General features: G+C 44.1%; 1 protein-coding gene across 2 annotated transcripts in view; it reads right to left on the bottom strand.

Annotated features, from left to right (window-relative positions):
• Nucleotides 1–500: 500 nt before the first annotated feature.
• Nucleotides 501–16,839, bottom strand: part of LOC129869662 (E3 ubiquitin-protein ligase SH3RF1-like) — an 80,279-nt gene continuing 63,940 nt past the window's right edge. Inside the window, exons 8-12 of one of the 2 annotated variants that reach the window (XM_055944286.1) lie at nt 15,728–15,898; nt 5,270–5,547; nt 4,825–5,135; nt 3,897–4,258; nt 501–3,737 (exon numbers count right to left, since the gene is read on the bottom strand). In XM_055944286.1, the coding sequence (XP_055800261.1) occupies nt 3,569–3,737; nt 3,897–4,258; nt 4,825–5,135; nt 5,270–5,547; nt 15,728–15,898 (1,291 nt within the window). In that variant the 3' untranslated portion in view covers nt 501–3,568. The remainder of the gene's footprint in view (nt 3,738–3,896; nt 4,259–4,824; nt 5,136–5,269; nt 5,548–15,727; nt 15,899–16,839) is intronic. The other variant, XM_055944287.1, reaches the window with a different exon arrangement.

Below are 16,839 nucleotides of genomic sequence, written 5' to 3'. Positions count from 1 at the left end.
GGAGAAACTCCCCAAAAACAGGTTTGCCAAGCTTGTAGCATCAAACCCATGAAGTCTCGATGCTGTAATCGCTGCCAAAGGTGCTTCAACCTATTACTGAGTAAAGGGTGTAAATACTTATGTAAATGTGATATTTCCGTTTATTTGGAATACATTTGTAAAATTCTAAAAACCTATTTTTGCTTTGTCATTATAGGGTACTGAGGATTTAAACTCAATATTAGAATAAGGCAATAATGTAACAAAATGTGGAAAAAGTCAAGGTGTCTGAATACTTTCCGAAGGCACTGTATACACAGGCTCAGACAGACCAACTGGCGCATCACACACACACACACGATCTTAAGCAGGCCCCGCAGAGTAGGATGGGATGGATGAGAGGGCAAGAGAGGTGACTTTGCTGTCATGTCCCTCATGTCGGTGGTAATGTTTTCAGACAGCTCTACCCTGGCAGGAAGAGACCATCTAAACACAAGGGCGAAAACAGACCGACAAAACCATGGAAACCATTCGCTTTTATTGTTATAGTCATGTTTACAAAAATGTGCTATTCCCTTTGATACTTAAGAATGTTTTACACATAGTATTGTACCAAATAACAAGTGGATGCTAATTTTTCCATGATCAGACTTACCGATATAAAAATAACTATAACCCAAAAAACTCAAGTAAGTCACCTTGGCATAAGGAGAATCTGTTTAGTTTAATAAAGCAAACTTTAGTGCTACCTTGTGTTCCAACAAGGCATGAGATTACAGCAAAAACGTTCACAGGAACACCGAAGCTAACTGGTTCGGTTGTTCTTGCCAGTCAGAGAATGTAAAGAACATAAGCATTGTTTGATCATTCAACTATAGACATGAAAATAAATATGACTAAAATGACTACGGTATATACTGATGGTGTGGTAAGTGTAAATGTATGGTGTGTGTGTGTGTGTATGAAAAAAAGGCTCATCAGTAAGCAAGACCCAGTTCAGAACAAGAGGTGAAGAATGCCAAGACAACAGTAAAACATTAGGTTAATTCTACACAAGCAAATTGAGAAGCAAACCAGTCTGAACAGTGTTTCGTACCACTTTATACAGCCTCCACCCACCACTCAAAACATCAACTACAACATATTCAGAAGTTAGTCACACACAGTGGTCCCCGTTACTCTGCCTGACACAAACACCCAATCAAACAATCACGCTTTGGAAAATTTAGTCACCTACATTCCTCTCAAGTCCAAAATGTAGCACCATCTGGTGTTTAAAATGTCCTCAACCTCTAAATGTGACCCCCAAACCCCTTCAGACTTACTGCTGTTGACACCCAGTTGCTAAGAGCAAACCTCTTGTTGGGGTGGATTAGTGCCAAAAGGTCCATTCTGTCATTTAGACAGAAGCCTTAGCTGTTGTTACTGCACCACAGGATCTGATAGGAGAAAGGCTGCAGCAGGAATAAACAGAGGACGTTAGCCTCTTGGTGTCTGCCTGGTGTGCTCTAGTGAAGGTAGGCAGACGTCCCTCACAGTCCACTAACAATGGAACAGCCACTTACTGTCCACCATTGACTAATATAATCCAATTGAAACTGTTCTCTACTGCCAACAAATATAAGATTGGATTAAATCAATTCCTCATTATGTGGTGCCTGATGATTCTGTCTTTGTTTCTAACAGTGCTGTCAATCTCATTACCATGACTAAAGGCACAGGGAGGAGGACAAGGGGGAGGGAGAGTGAAGAGTGCCATTTCGCCCCCACTGGATTACTTTGAAATGAAAGGAGTTGAAAATAAGTAGGACCCAAGGCTCTGAGGTTTCACATCCTCTAAACCCACTCAAATCACACCTCTTTTTTTGTGCTTTGAGACAAACAGGAAACAACAAAACCCCATCTAACCAACCACGCACAAATCATATGCAAGTCTACAGAACACTTAGACACATTGAATAGATGCACTGTACAGCTTAATTAGACAAAACCAAGAATCAACAGGGTCTAAGTCATGGATCGGTATTAAAAAACCTTCTCTCGCAACTTCAAGGATAAATATACTAACTTGTATTAGAGGAGTGATAATGATATGTTACATTAGGAAAACAGTTTGTGCTTTATAAGTAAGCAGTGTTTTGTCTTGTAGTGACAAGACACGTTAGGAATGAATGAATCATTGAAATGAGGGTTGAGAACTCATGAAGGTCATACATACATCAGGTCTGTCAGATGTCTTGCTGCATTTCCATGTTGTAGGCGACACAGTCCAGAGCACCTGGTGTTGTATAGATCCACGTGGCTATAAATATCAATATATTATTAAAATGTAGCTGTTAGAGTCGTAGCACGTTTACTGTACTGTATGTGATGTCTGTCGTTCACTTGAGATCTAGAGCGATGTCCGATAAGGTTAGTCTACTATTATGGGAGTGGGGGAGCAGCTACGATGTTCAATAAGTACACACAGAAGAATATACAGTAAGTAACATTTGATTGCAAGATCTATGGAGTGTTTTAGTTTTAACACATCAAAAAAGACAAGAACATTAAATCCCTCTCCCAGTACCTAATAATGTATGTCAACAGCAGACGGCTTTCCTAACGTTAAGGGAACGTTTTGATAACCACACCCGACATCAGAGCATCAACAGCATAATCATTTTACCAAAACATCTCTCTCTCTATAATAAGCTCAAAGAGAACCCAGTTTGGGGCACCAAGAGTCCAAGAGATAAAGGATGAGGTTGTGCAAATTCCATTGTTGGAGAGAGGTCCAGAGCCTAATTCCAATCAAGTCCACTGCCTCTCATGGATCTCAAATGACTCGGTGTTTGCAATAAATCAGAAATGCAAACTACCCAACCAGAGGGTATGGAGCTACTGCTATATAGCTGATACCTTCCAGTCAATAAAAGACTAGGCTCAAGGGATCAGACTGGAATTGGGTCCACCTCTACCCCTTTTCTTGCTACACTGTATGTGCTGATGACATCACTTATTCTCCTCCCATCTGCTGTATTGTTTGTTTGCTCTTAAAATCAGCAGACACAGTGCAGTATTAACATTCAGCACCGCAGCCAATAAGAGTCGAGCACAAAGTGATATAGGAAATGTGTCATAAGGCAGGTGTCAATTGAAACCCTAAACACAACGAAAGGCCAAGCACATCTTTTCCAGAGAACAAAAAATAAGTTACAATTTGTCATATTTCCATCTATTAACAGTTCATATGGTTTCTTACATTTAATAAAGTGAGGAACAGTACAAGGCACACATTTAACGTTTTGAATTGTTAAAGATATAAATAACTGACAAAAAGAAAATCAACATGAGTAGTGTGCTGTCCTCCAGTTATCTCTTCAGCTCTGTTTAAACTATTTCATCATTCTCCTCTGTGCTTTGAGGACCTCTTATAAGGTTGTGTATGGATCCATCTGATGTTTCTGTGCCTAGCAACCTGATCTGGTTGACTCACAGTTTGACCCTAAAACAAGGCAACAAACAAGTGGTTCCATTGATGGTCAGTTCATGGTGTGGTCAGGTCACGGTCAGTCCACTGTGGTCCAATGTGAGTCAGAAAGGTCAGTCAGATGATGTCTACGAAGCTGCCAGGGAACAGTCCGGTCCTGCCGTTCCTCTGGAGTGTTCCTTTGAACCAGCCGTCCTCTCTCTTCCTGTGGACAAACACTATGTCTCCTTCCTTCAGTTCCAGCTCTGCCTCACTCTGAGGGGGGTAGGACACCACCACTCTGTACCTGGGGAGGAGAGATGGAGGATCAGAGAGGATACTGTACTGACACATACTCCCCTCCCCCCCCCACGAAGCACAGGAGAACAGAAACGCTACACAGATACACAGACAGCCCATTTTATTCATTACATGTCACTGTCCTACGATATAATAAATTAAGTACCTCTCGCATATGATTGGCCGAGCATCGTGCTGCTGGGAGATGAGGGAGGAGCATGCCTGGCGAGGGGGCGGGGCGATGGGGGCAGAGCCATCCAGTGGGCTGCTCTTACGTTGTGTTAACTCTGGGGTGGTGGGTAAAGTAGGCTCAGGCTCCATGGGGCAGGGGACTGCACGGCCATGGTTACCCATGCCAACGGTGGTGGAGGAGAGCGAGGGGGAGGGGGTGGTGTCAGGGCCCATGGCCCTTTGGAAGACCTCCCCCGTAGCAGCCTGTTCTGCCTCCAGGGTGGGGGAGGAGGGGGGAGAAGGGCGAGACTTCTTCTTGTTAGATGACAGCAGCTTCAGAAGACCTTTCTTCTCCCTCTGCAGAACGACAGAACGAAACAGAGAAAGCGAGAGAAAAAAGTAAATTATGTTGCTACTATGTTGCACTTGTCTGACAACGGCGTAGGCTGGATATAGACTGTCTTAAAGGAATTCATTGTGTGGACATTAGAATCTGCATAAACAGAAACCATGGACTTGGTCATTAGGTTGTTGGCTGACTAATCAGGGTTGTAATGTCCTCATCTGGCCTGCTGCCAGCTGCCTGTTCTGTTTGTTCTGTTTGTGTTGGCTGGCCTGGACTGACTCCCATCTCTAGTCTCGCCCGTGAAACAGACTGAGCGTTGTGCGTCAATTTGTTTCTGAAGATAAACTGGAATATCTGTGTTCAACAACATACAGAGGACATGGTATTTAAAATACACTGCAGTAAACAAGAGCACCAGACACTCCAGGCGATTGTCAACTAATTTTGGAATCCACTGTAGACGTGTTGAACACCAGCCAAATATGCTAGGCATAATAGAAGTACATGCAAACATGAGAAATATGCTAACATTGTTGATAACAATACAGATGGCTAGGGTGCTATCATGAATGCCCACCTTGCCGTCCTTGTCCAGCCGACAGGCAAGGGAGGAATTAGCTGACGTGGAGTTGCCGTTGCCTGGGGCGACGGGCATGGTGAGGTCTGCCACTGGTCGCAGGGCATCACGATCCAGCGAGGCGGCACTGACGTTGGGCGGAGTGAGGGAGGCGGCGGCACAGCCCAATGCCACACCGGCACGGACACAGCCCTGGGCAGGGTTAGAGGGCTGGGACTGGCACACGGCCAGGTGGGGCAGATAGGCTACAGAGGTCTGGGACTGGATGGGTGTCACAGCAGCGGTGGGCCGGTCCTGACTGTGGCAGGCTGCTGGGGCCAGAGGAGAGGCACAGAGTTAGATCATACACACATACCATTTCCCTATATATTCATTATCAAACACACTATCCCACCCTCAGGCTACATAGAATGCACACCTCCATTCCCCTAGTAGGTGACCCTACCTGTCCTGACAGCATTGCGTGCCTGGTTAACAGTCATCTGGGAGGTCATGTGCATGAGAACCTTGGCCTGTCCGGTCGCCACGTGAGCAGCCGTCACCATGGCAGCAGGTAATGGGCTGGAGGGGGCAGGGCCGGGACAGATGGGCAGGGGCTTGTTGAAGTCTGGCCCTGGAACGATCGCCCCCAGAGAAGTGGAGGGGCTGACGATGGTGACCCCTCGTCCAGCCTGGGTGCACAGAGTCAGGGGCACCTTGGGCTGGGTGCTGCCTGATGCCGTCCTAATGGGACCAACAAGAGGAGAGGGGTAAGGGCTGGGAACCTTAAGGTAGCTGCATATACAGAGATAATCAGTGTGTGTGCATACACCACCGTTCAAAAGTTTGGGGTCACTTAGAAATGTCCTTGTTTTTGAAAGAAGAGCACATTTTATGTCCATTAAAATAACATCAAATTGATCAGGAATAAAGTGTAGACATTGTTAATGTTGTAAATGGCCGATTTTTAATGGAATATCTACATAGGCGTACAGAGGCCCATTATCAGCAACCATCACTCCTGTGTTCCAACGGCACGTTGTGTTAGCCTTTTAAAATGATAAACCTGGATTAGCTAACTGATCATTAGAAAACTATTTTGCAATTATGTTAGCACAGCTGAAAACTGTTGTTCTGATTAAAGAAGGGATAAAAGTGGCCTTTAGACTAGTTGAGTATCTGGAGCATCAGCATGTGTGGGTTCGATTACAGGCTCAAAACGGCCAGAAATAAATAACTTTCTTCTGAAACTCGTCAGTCTATTCTTGTTCTGAGAAATGAAGGCTACTCCATGCGAGAAATTGCCAAGAAACTGAAGATCTCGTACAACGCTGTGTACTACTCCCTTCACAAAACTGGCTCTGACCAGAAAAGAAGGAGGAGTGGGAGGCCCCGGTGCACAACTGAGCAAGAGGACAAGTACATTAGAGTGTCTAGTTTGAGAAACAGACGCCTCTCACAAGTCCACAACAGGCAGCTCCATTAAATAGTACCCGCAAAACACCAGTCTCAACGTCAACAGTTGAGGAGGCAACTCCGGGATGCTGGCCTTCTAGGCAGAGTTACTCTGTCCAGTGTCTGTGTTCTTTTGCCCATCTTAATCTTTTCTTTTTATTGGCCAGTCAGATATGGCTTTTTCTTTGCAACTCTGCCTAGAAGGCCAGCATCCCGGAGTTGCCTCTTCACTGTTGACATTGAGACTGGTGCTTTGCGGGTACTATTTAATGAAGCTGCCAGTTGAGGACTTGTAAGGCCATTTTGAGGCTGCAATCAAACCCACAAATGATGATGCTCCAGATACTCAACTAGTCTAAAGAAGGCCAATTTCATTGTTTCTTTAAATCAGCACAACAGTTTTCAGCTGTGCTAACATAATTGCAAAAGGGTTTTCTAATGATCAATTAGCCTTTTAAAATGATAAACTTATATTAGCTAACACAACGTGCCATTGGAACACAGGAGTGATGGTTGCTGATAATGGGCCTCTGTACGCCTATGTAGATATTCCATTAAAAACTTCTTTTTTTTTTTAAACTGACATTTCCAGCTACAATAGTCATTTACAACATGAACAATGTCTGCACTGTATTTCTGATCAATTTGATGTTATTTGAATGGACATTTTTTTGTTGCTTTTCTTTCAAAAACAAGGACATTTCTAAGTGCCCCCAAACTTTTGAATGGTAGTGTATACACACACACACACACACACACACTGTCGGTCAATGGAATCATGTAGTAACCAGAAAAGTGTTAAACAAATCAAAATACATTTTATATTTGAGATTCTTCAAAGTAGCCACTCTTTGCCTTGATGACAGCTTTGCACACTCTTGGCATTCTATCAACCAGCTTGAGGTAGTCACCTGGAATGCATTTCAATTAACAGGTGTGCCTTGGTAAAAGTACCTTTGTGGAATTTCTTTCCTTAACGCGTTTGAGCCAATCAGTTGTGTTTGTAGGGGTGGAATACAGAAGATAAATCTATTCGGTAACATACCAAATTAATCTCTCCAGAAATAAGTCTCACACTGCTGCCGCCTATTACAGACCCCCCTCAGCTCCCAGCTGTGCCCTGGACACCATATGTGAATTGATTGCCCCCCATCGATCTTCAGAGTTCGTTCTGTTAGGTTACCTGAACTGGGATATGCTTAACACCCCAGCAGTCCTACAATCTAAGCTAGATGCCCTCAATCTCACACAAATTATCAAGGAAACCACCAGGTACAACCCTAAATCCGTAAACATGGGCACCCTCATAGATATTATCCTGACCAACTTGCCCTGCAAATACACCTCTGCTGTTTTCAATCAGGATCTCAGCGATCACTGCCTACATCCGCTATGGGTCCCGCAGTCAAACGACCACCCCTCATCACTGTCAAATGCTCCCTAAAACACTTCTGCGAGCAGGCCTTTCTAATCAACCTGGCCCGGGGTATCCTGGAAGGATATTGACCTCATCCCGTCAGTCGAGGATGCCTGGTCGTTCTTTAAAAGTAATTTCCTCGCCATCTTAAATAAGCATGCCCCTTTCAAAAAATGTAGAACTAAGAACAGATATAGCCCTTGGTTCACTCCAGACCTGACTGCCCTTGACCAGCACAAAAACATCCTGTGGCGGACTGCAATAGCATCGAATAGTCCCCGCGATATGCAACTGTTCAGGGAAGTCAGGAACCAATACACGCAGTCAGTCAGGAAAGCAAAGACTAAACTTTTCAAACAGAAATTTGCATCCTGTAGCTCTAACTCCAAAAAGTTTTGGGACACTGTAAAGTCCATGGAGAACAAGAGCACCTCCTCCCAACTGCACTGAGGCTAGGTAACACGGTCACCACCGATAAATCCATGATAATTGAAAATTTCAATAAGCATTTCTCTACGGCTGGCCATGCTTTCCTCCTGGCTACCCCAAACCCGGCCAACAGCTCCGCACCCCCCGCAGCTACTTGCACAAGCCTCTCCAGCTTCTCCAGAACATGGCAGATGTTCTGAAAGAGCTGCAAAACCTGGACCTGTACAAATCAGCTGGGCTAGACAATCTGGACCCTCTCTAAAGTTATCCGCCGCCATTGTTGCAACCCCTATTACCAGTCTGTTCAACCTCTCTTTCGTATCGTCCGAGATCCCTAAAGATTGGAAAGCTGCTGCGGTCATCCCCCTCTTCAAAGGGGGTGACACTCTAGACCCAAACTGTTATAGATCTATATCCATCCTGCCCTGCCTTTCTAAAGTCTTCGAAAGCCAAGTTAATATACAGAACACTGACCATTTCGAATCCCACCGTACCTTCTTCGCTGTGCAATCCGGTTTCCGAGCTGGTCATGGGTGCACCTCAGCCACGCTCAAGGTACTAAACGATATCATAACCGCCATCAATAAAAGAGAGTACTGTGCAGCCGTCTTCATCGACCTGGCCAAGGCTTTCGACTCTGTCAATCACCGTATTCTTATCGGCAGACTCAATAGCCTTGGTTTCTCAAATGACTGCCTCACCTGGTTCACAAACTACCTCGCAGACAAGGTTCATTGTGTCAAATCGGAGGGCCTTTTGTCCGCACCTCTGACAGTCTCTATGGGGGTACCACAGGCTTCAATTCTCGGGCTGACTCTTTTCTCTGAATATATCAACGATGTCGCTCTTGCTGCGGGTGATTCCCTGATCCACCTACGCAGACAACACCATTCGGTATACATCTGGCCCATTTTTGGACACTGTTAACTGACCTCCAAACGAGCTTCATTGCCATATAACACTGCTTCCGTGGCCTCCAACTGCTCTTAAACGCTAGTAAAACCAAATGCATGCTTTCAACCGTTTGCTGCCCACAACCGCCCGCCCGACTAGCATCACTACTCTGGACGGTTCTGACCTAGAATACGTGGACAACTACAAATACCTAGGTGTCTGGCTAGACTGCAAACTCTCCTTCCAGACTCATATCAAACATCTCCAATATAAAATAAAATCTAGAATCGACTTTCTATTTCGCAACAAAGCCTCCTTCACTCACGCCGCCAAACTTACCCTAGTAAAACTGACTTTTCTACCGATCCTCGTCTTCGGCGATGTCATCTACAAAATAGCTTCCAATACTCTACTCAGCAAATTGGATGAAGACTATCACAGTGCCATCCATTGTTACCAAAGCGCCTTATACCACCCACCACTGCGACCTGTATGCTCTAGTTGGCTGGCCCTCACTACATACTCATCGCCAGACCCACTGGCTCCAGGTCATCTATAAGTCTATGCTAGGTAAAGCTTTTTTTCTATTGTGTTATTGACTGTACGCTTGTTTATTCCATGAGTAACTCTGTTGTTGTTTCTGTCGCACTGCTTTGCTTTATCTTGGCCAGGTCGCAGTTGTAAATGAGAACTTGTTCTCACCTAGCTTACCTGGTTAAATAAAGGTGGGGGAAAAAATCAGTATGGCAAGAACAGCTCAAATAAGCAAAGAGAAACGACAGTAGATCATTACTAAGACATGAAGGTCAGTCAATACCTTGAAAGTTTCTTCAAGTGCAGTCGCAAAAACCATCAAGCGCTATGATGAAACTGGCTCATGAGGACCGCCACAGGAAAGGAAGACCCAGAGTTACTCTGCAGCAGAGCTACATTCATTAGAGTTAACTGCACCACCGATTACAGCCCAAATAAATGCTTCACGGAGTTCAATTAACAGACATCTCAACATCAACTGTTCAGAGGAGACTGTGTGTCAGGCCTTCATGGTCGAATTGCTGTAAAGAAACCACTAAAGGATACCAATGAGAAGACACTTGCTTGGGCCAAGAAACATGAGATTTTTGGTAGGTGAATGGATGATCTCCGCATGTGTGGTTCCCACCGTGAAGCATGGAGGAGGTTGTGTGATGGTGCTTTGCTGGTGACACTGTCCGATTTATTTTTAATTCAAGGCAAACTTAACCAGCATGGCTACCACAGCATTCCGCAGCGATACACCGTCCCATCTGGTTTGCGCTTAGTGGGACTAACATTTGTTTTTCAACAGGACAATGACCCAAAACACACCTCCAGGCTGTGCAAGGGCTGTTTGACCAAGAATGAGAGTGATGGAGTGCTGCATCAGATGACCTGGCCTCCACAATCACCCAACCTCAACCCAATTGAGATGGTTTGGGATGAGTTGGACTGCAAAGTGAAGGAAAAGCAGCCATCAAGTGCTCAGCATATGTGGGAATGTTGAGGTCCTGCACTTGCATGGTTACACATGGTCTACGGTTGTCAGGCCGTTTGGAAGTGTTTCCAAATTCTCTAAAACATTGGAGGCGGCTTATAGTAGAGAAAATTAACATTAAATTCTCCGGCAACAGCTCTGGTGGACATTCCTCCAGTCAGCATGCCAATTGCACCCTCCCTCAAAACTTGAGACATCTGTGGCATTTTGTTGTGTAACAAAACTGCACATTTGTGGCCTTTTATTGTCCCCAGCAAAAGGTGCATCTGTGTAATGATAATGCTATTTAATTAGCTTCTTGATATGCCACACCTGTCAGGTGAATGGATTATCCTGGCAAAGGAGGACAAATGCTCACCAACAGGGATGTAAACAAATTTGTGCACAATTTGAAAGAAGTAAGATTTGTGCATATGCAACATTTCTGGGATCTTTTAGACCAACAGTTTCAATGTTGTTGCAATGTTGCGTTTATATTTTTTGTTCAGTACTTATATATTACATTTTTTGGGGGGGGGGGGGGTAGACCAGCTTTAATATTGCAGATAATCCTCTGCATCATTTTGCAATATATATTTGTAAATAGAAATAAAAAAAGTGTTCCTTCATTATTTTCCCTTAACCCTACCACCCCTCCCCTAATTTAAGTAAACTTTTTGTCCACCCACACCATTTTGTCCACCCACACCAGACGCGATCAGGACACACAGGTTGAAATATCAAAACAAACTCTGAATCAATTATATTAACTTAGAGACAGGTCGAAAAGCATTAAACATTTATGGCAATTAAGCTAGCTAGCTAATTTGTCGTGGGATATAAACATTGGGTTATTATTTTACCTGAAATGCACAAGGTCCTCTACTCCGACAATTAATCCACAGATAAAACGGTCAACCGAGTTTGTTTCTAGTAATCTCTCCTCCTTTCTTCAGGCTTCTTCTTCTTCGTACATTATATGGCGGTTGGCAACCAACTTTAAGGTGCATGACCACAACGGACTGGAATGTTAAACTCAGTTCCTCTTTCAACCACCCACGTGGGCATATGCTCCTAAAAACCAATGAGGAGACGGGAGAGGCAGGACTTGCAGCTCGTCGAGCGTCACAATTAGAACCAAGTTCTATTTTAGGGCATTACAACACTGACGCGGGAAAGCAGTGTGGGTGCAATGATTGAATAAAGTATGTGTAAATTTAATTTGCAACGCGTCCGGTATGGTCAGCCTGTTAGGCTTCTACTTCCAGCTTATACATACTAAACTCAGCAAAAATAGAAATGTCCTCTCACTATCAACTGCATTTATTTTCAGCAAACTTAACATGTGTAAAGATTTGTAAGAACATAAGATTCAACAGACAAACTGAACAAGTTCCACAGACATGTGACTAACAGAAATGGAATAATGTGTCCCTGAACAAAGGGGGGATAAAGATCAAAAAGTAAGTCAGTATCTGGTGTGGCCACCAGTTGCATTAACTTCTCTAGGGTAGGGGGCAGCATTCAGAATTTTGGATGAAATGCATGCCCAAATTAAAATGCCTGTATCTCGGGCCCAGAATATATGATATGCATATAACTGGTAGATTTGGATAGAAAACACTCTAAATTTTCCAAAACTGTTAAAATAGTGTCTGTGAGTATAACAGAACTGATTTGGCAGGCAAAAACATGAGAAATCCATTCAGGAAGTAGTTTTTTTTTCTTTTCTTTTTTTTAGTTTCTATTCAATGCCAATACAGTATCCATTGACTTAGGACTCAAAATGCAGTTTCTATGCCTTCCACTAGATGTCAACAGTCCTCAGAAAATGTTTCAGGCTTGTATTCTGAAAAATGAATAAGTAAGAGCAGTCTGAATGAGTGGACCCTGCCGTGTCACAGAGCTTTTTCCTGCGCAAATCCGAAACAGTGCGTTTCTTGTTTACATTTTATATTGACGACGTTATTGTCTGGTTGAAATATTATTGATTATTTAGGCTAAAAACAACCTGAGGTTTGAATATAAACAATTTGACATGTTTCTATGAACTTTACGGATACAATTTATATTTTTTTGTCTTTCTGTTTTTACTTTGTTTGAGCCTGTGGATTACTGAAGAAAACGTGCAAACAAAACAGAGGTTTTTGGGTATAAAGAGACTTTATCGAACAAAAATAACATTTATTGAGTAAATGAATGTCTGCTGAATGCAACCATATGTAGATCATCAAAGGTAAGGGATTAATGTTATCTCTATTTCTAAATTGTGTAACTGTTCTACCTGGCTGGTTACTGTTTGTAATGATTTGTCTCGTGGGCTATGTTCTCATAATCGTAATGTATGCTTTCGCTGTAAAGCATTTTTAAAATCTGACACCGTGGTTGGATTCACAAGCAGTTAATCTTTAAACCTATGTAAAATATGTTTTGTTTTCTGAATCTTTATATTTGAATTTGGCGCCCAGCAGTTTCACTGGCTGCTGTAGAGGTGGGACGCTACCGTCTCACTTGCCCAAGAGAGGTTAAGTACTGCAGTGCATCTCCTCCTCATGGACTGCACCAGATTTGCTGTGAGATATTACCCCACTCTTCCACCAAGGCACCTGCAAGTTGTCGTACATTTCTGGGGGGGAAATGGCCCAAGCCCTCACCCTCCGATCCAACAGGTCCCAGACGTGCTCAATGGGATTGAGATCCGGGCTCTTAGCTGGCCATGGCAGAACACTGACATTCCTGTCTTGCAGGAAATCACGCACAGAACGAGCAGTATGGCTGGTGGCATTGTCATGCTGTAGAGTCATGTCAGGATGAGCCTGCAGGAAGGGTACCACATGAGAGAGGAGGATGTCTTCCCTGTAACGCACAGCGTTGAGATTGCCTGCAATGACAACGAGCTCAGTCAGATGATGCTGTGACACACCGCCCCAGACCATGACGGACCCTCCACCTCCAAATCGATCCCACTCCAGAGTAGAGGCCTCGGTGTAACGCTCATTCCTTCTACGATAAACGCAAATACGACCATCACCGCTGGTGAGACAAACCTGCGACTCGTCAGTGAAGAGCACTTTTTGCCAGTCCTGTCTGGTCCAGCAACAGTGGGTTTGTAACCATAGGCAACGCTGTTACCGGTGATGTCTGATGAGGACCTGCCTTACAACAGGCCTACAAGCCCTCAACCCAGCCTCTCTCAGAATATTCCTGACAGTGTGAGCACTGGACTGCCATCCTGTACCTGTCCCGCAAGTATGATGTTTGGATGTACCGATCCTGTGCAGGTGTTGTTACACGTGGTCTGCCACTGCAAGGACGATCAGCTGTCCATCCTGTCTCCCTGTAGCACTGTCTTAGGCGTCTCACAGTTCGGACAATGTAATTAACTACATTGACCATAATCCATTGCTCCAGTTTTTTTCCAGATCAGAGAGGAATAGGTGAAGTGAGAGGTTTCACCCTTGCCAAACTCTGTCCAAAATAAGCCCAATGCGTTTCTATGGCCTTATTTTGTATCGAAGCTCGTCGTCTGCCTTTCCGCCTTTGGGACAACGACTCCGATTGTTTGGGCGGAGATATGAGCATCTCTCGTCATTATATAGATCTTTGGACTGATACAGCATAGACCGCATGAGAGAGGAATGTACACAACGATGAGAGAGACAGTTTGTGAAAGTATGCCTAATCTACTTTGAAGAACTAGTAAAATTATATCGTCAGACAGCTCTGCAGCATAATTAGGCAGGCTAGCTAACTAGGATGACTAAAGACAGTACAGTATGGGGAGCACAAAACATTAGATGGCCTGGCTGGCTGGCTGACTGCAACTGCCTGAGCAGATGATTACTTTAAGGAATGAAGTAATCAAATATAAATTAAGTAATATTCACAACTGAAATATTTTATTATTTCATAGCAATTTCCTATTTTTTTATTGATGTGGACCTGATCAGAGACTATGGTTGACCATTTTTGGCCTTGCAATTTCCATTAAAATGTAGTTTTTTAAATCTATGTAACATCTTTATTTCCTAATGCATTTCATGTAAAAAAAAATGTTTTATAGAAACCGAAGTTGAAAACAGTGACTCTAATAACCGAACCGAAACAACCTCAAAAAGCACTAATCGCTCAGCACTACCCTCTGAACATAAACAATCCATGTCTCTTTAAAGTCGAGCACACAGCCATGCAATCTCCATAGACAAACATTGGCAGTAGAATGGCTTTACCGTCATAGGATGCCACCTTTCCAACAAGTCGGTTCGTCAAAGTGGTAGGTCACACAAGCTCACAGAACAGGGCCACCGAGTGCTAAAGCGTGTAAAAATGAACTATCCTCGGTTGCACCACTCACTACCGAGTTCCAAACTGTCTCTGGAAACAACGTCTGCAAAATAACTTTGTTGGGAGCTTCATGAAATGGGTTTACATGGCTGAGCAGCCGCACACAAGACTAAGATCACCATGCGCAATAACAAGCGCCGATTGGAATGGTGTAAAGCTCGCCGCCATTGGACTCTGGAGCAGTGGAAACGCGTTGAGTGATGGATCATGCTTCACCATCTGGCAGTCCGACTGATGAATCTGGATGAATCTAGAACACTACCTGCCCCATTGCATTGTGCCAACTGTAAAGTTTGGTGGAGGAGGAATAATGGTCTGGGGCTGTTTTTCATGGTTCGGGCTAGGCGCTTTAGTTCCAGTGAAGGGACATCTTAATGCTACAGCATACAATGACATTCTAGGTGATTTTCTGCTTCCAACTTTGATTTAACCTTTTATTTAACTAGGCAAGTCAGTTAAGAACAAATTCTTATTTTACAATAACAGCCTACCCCGGCCAAGCTCTCCCCTAACCCGGACGGCACTGGGTCAATTGTGCGCCGCTCTATGAGACTCCCGATCACGGACAGTTGTGATAAAGCCCGGGATCGAACCATGGTCTGTAGTGACGCCTCTAGCACTGTGATGCAGTGCCTTACACCGCTGCACCACTCGGGAGCCAAACTTTGTGGCAACAGTTTGGGGAAGGCCCTTGCCTGTTTCAGCATGACAACGCCCCCATGCACAAAGCAAAGTCCATACAGAAATGGTTGGTTAAGATCAGTGTGGAAGAACTTGAGGCGGTTATAACAGCAAAGGAATGAGATGTTCGACGAGTCCGAGCCCAGTCCACATACTTTTGGTCATGTAGTGTATATGTGTGTGTGCATGCGTACGGTCTGTGTGTGACAGACCTGCTGACAGGGCTCATGTAGTTGCCGGGGAACACTCCTATCTTGCCAGTGTGCATGGAGGTGCCTTTGAACCATCCGTCCTGACAGCGCTCCAGCACCAGGAACATCTCTCCCTTCCTCAGCTCCAACTCATCCTCCTTACGGGGGGTGTAGGGAAACAGGGCCACGTAGCTGCAGTGGGGGGAGAGAGAGATGGGACACATCAAACACACACACGTGGCCATCGACACAGGGACTGTCCAATTAACCTCAGGAGGAAATGAATCAGACATGTTGTGGATTCAGAACATCTCGTCTGTGACATGAGCAAAATGCACCCCCCTTCCACAGGCTACAGTATATCCATCAACATTTCCCCTCTCTTTCTAGTAGGCACTTACTGGCTGATCGAGATGGACATTCCCCTCTGGACTGGTCTTCCAATAGTTCAGAGAAAGCCACACTATATGTTTGTAGAGCAGGGATAGGCAAGTGGCAGCCCCTTTTGTAGGCCCGCAGATCAATTACCCCCCCAAAAAAGTAAAACAAATATTCAACAATTAAAAATGCAAATGTTTAATAAAAAAAAATCTGCATAAAGAAAATTGTAATTTTCCCATCAGTGGAGTTTCCACCAAACTGATGTTGTACTTTTTAGCTTAAGTTTAAGAACCAAATAAAAATCTGTGCTTCCATCGCATTTTCAACTCTACCGATAGTTGTCAAAAAAAAACTGTTGCGCAAAAAAGCAAATGTGCCAACTCTGATCTTACATTTTTATGTGTTATTTTAAATGTAGGACTACACTGGTCTTGGCATGTGTGCTCTAGCCAACACAGCTCACAGATACAGCGCGGGTAGGCTGGTCTACATGATGACATTATGGATAAGAGTGAGAATATTTTTCATTTGTCAAATGGCAGTCAGGCATCCATAATCATGTCAACAGAATAAGACCCTCAATATTTATTGGAAAGGAGCATCAAGATCACTGTGCACTTTCACCACCCTGTGAAGTTCATCATAACTTATTTCATCTGGCGCCTAATAAAGTGTACGGTTTCCCGAGTTGTAGTGGCAGGTACACAGAACATATCATTGAGTGACTCCCATTCTTCTTTCGAAATGGTTGT

The sequence above is a fragment of the Salvelinus fontinalis genome, chromosome 14 (assembly GCF_029448725.1).
Source record: "Salvelinus fontinalis isolate EN_2023a chromosome 14, ASM2944872v1, whole genome shotgun sequence".
Lineage (NCBI taxonomy): Eukaryota > Metazoa > Chordata > Actinopteri > Salmoniformes > Salmonidae > Salvelinus > Salvelinus fontinalis.
The sequence above is the reverse complement of the archived record's forward strand: the minus strand, read 5'-3'. Positions and strand labels throughout refer to the sequence as shown.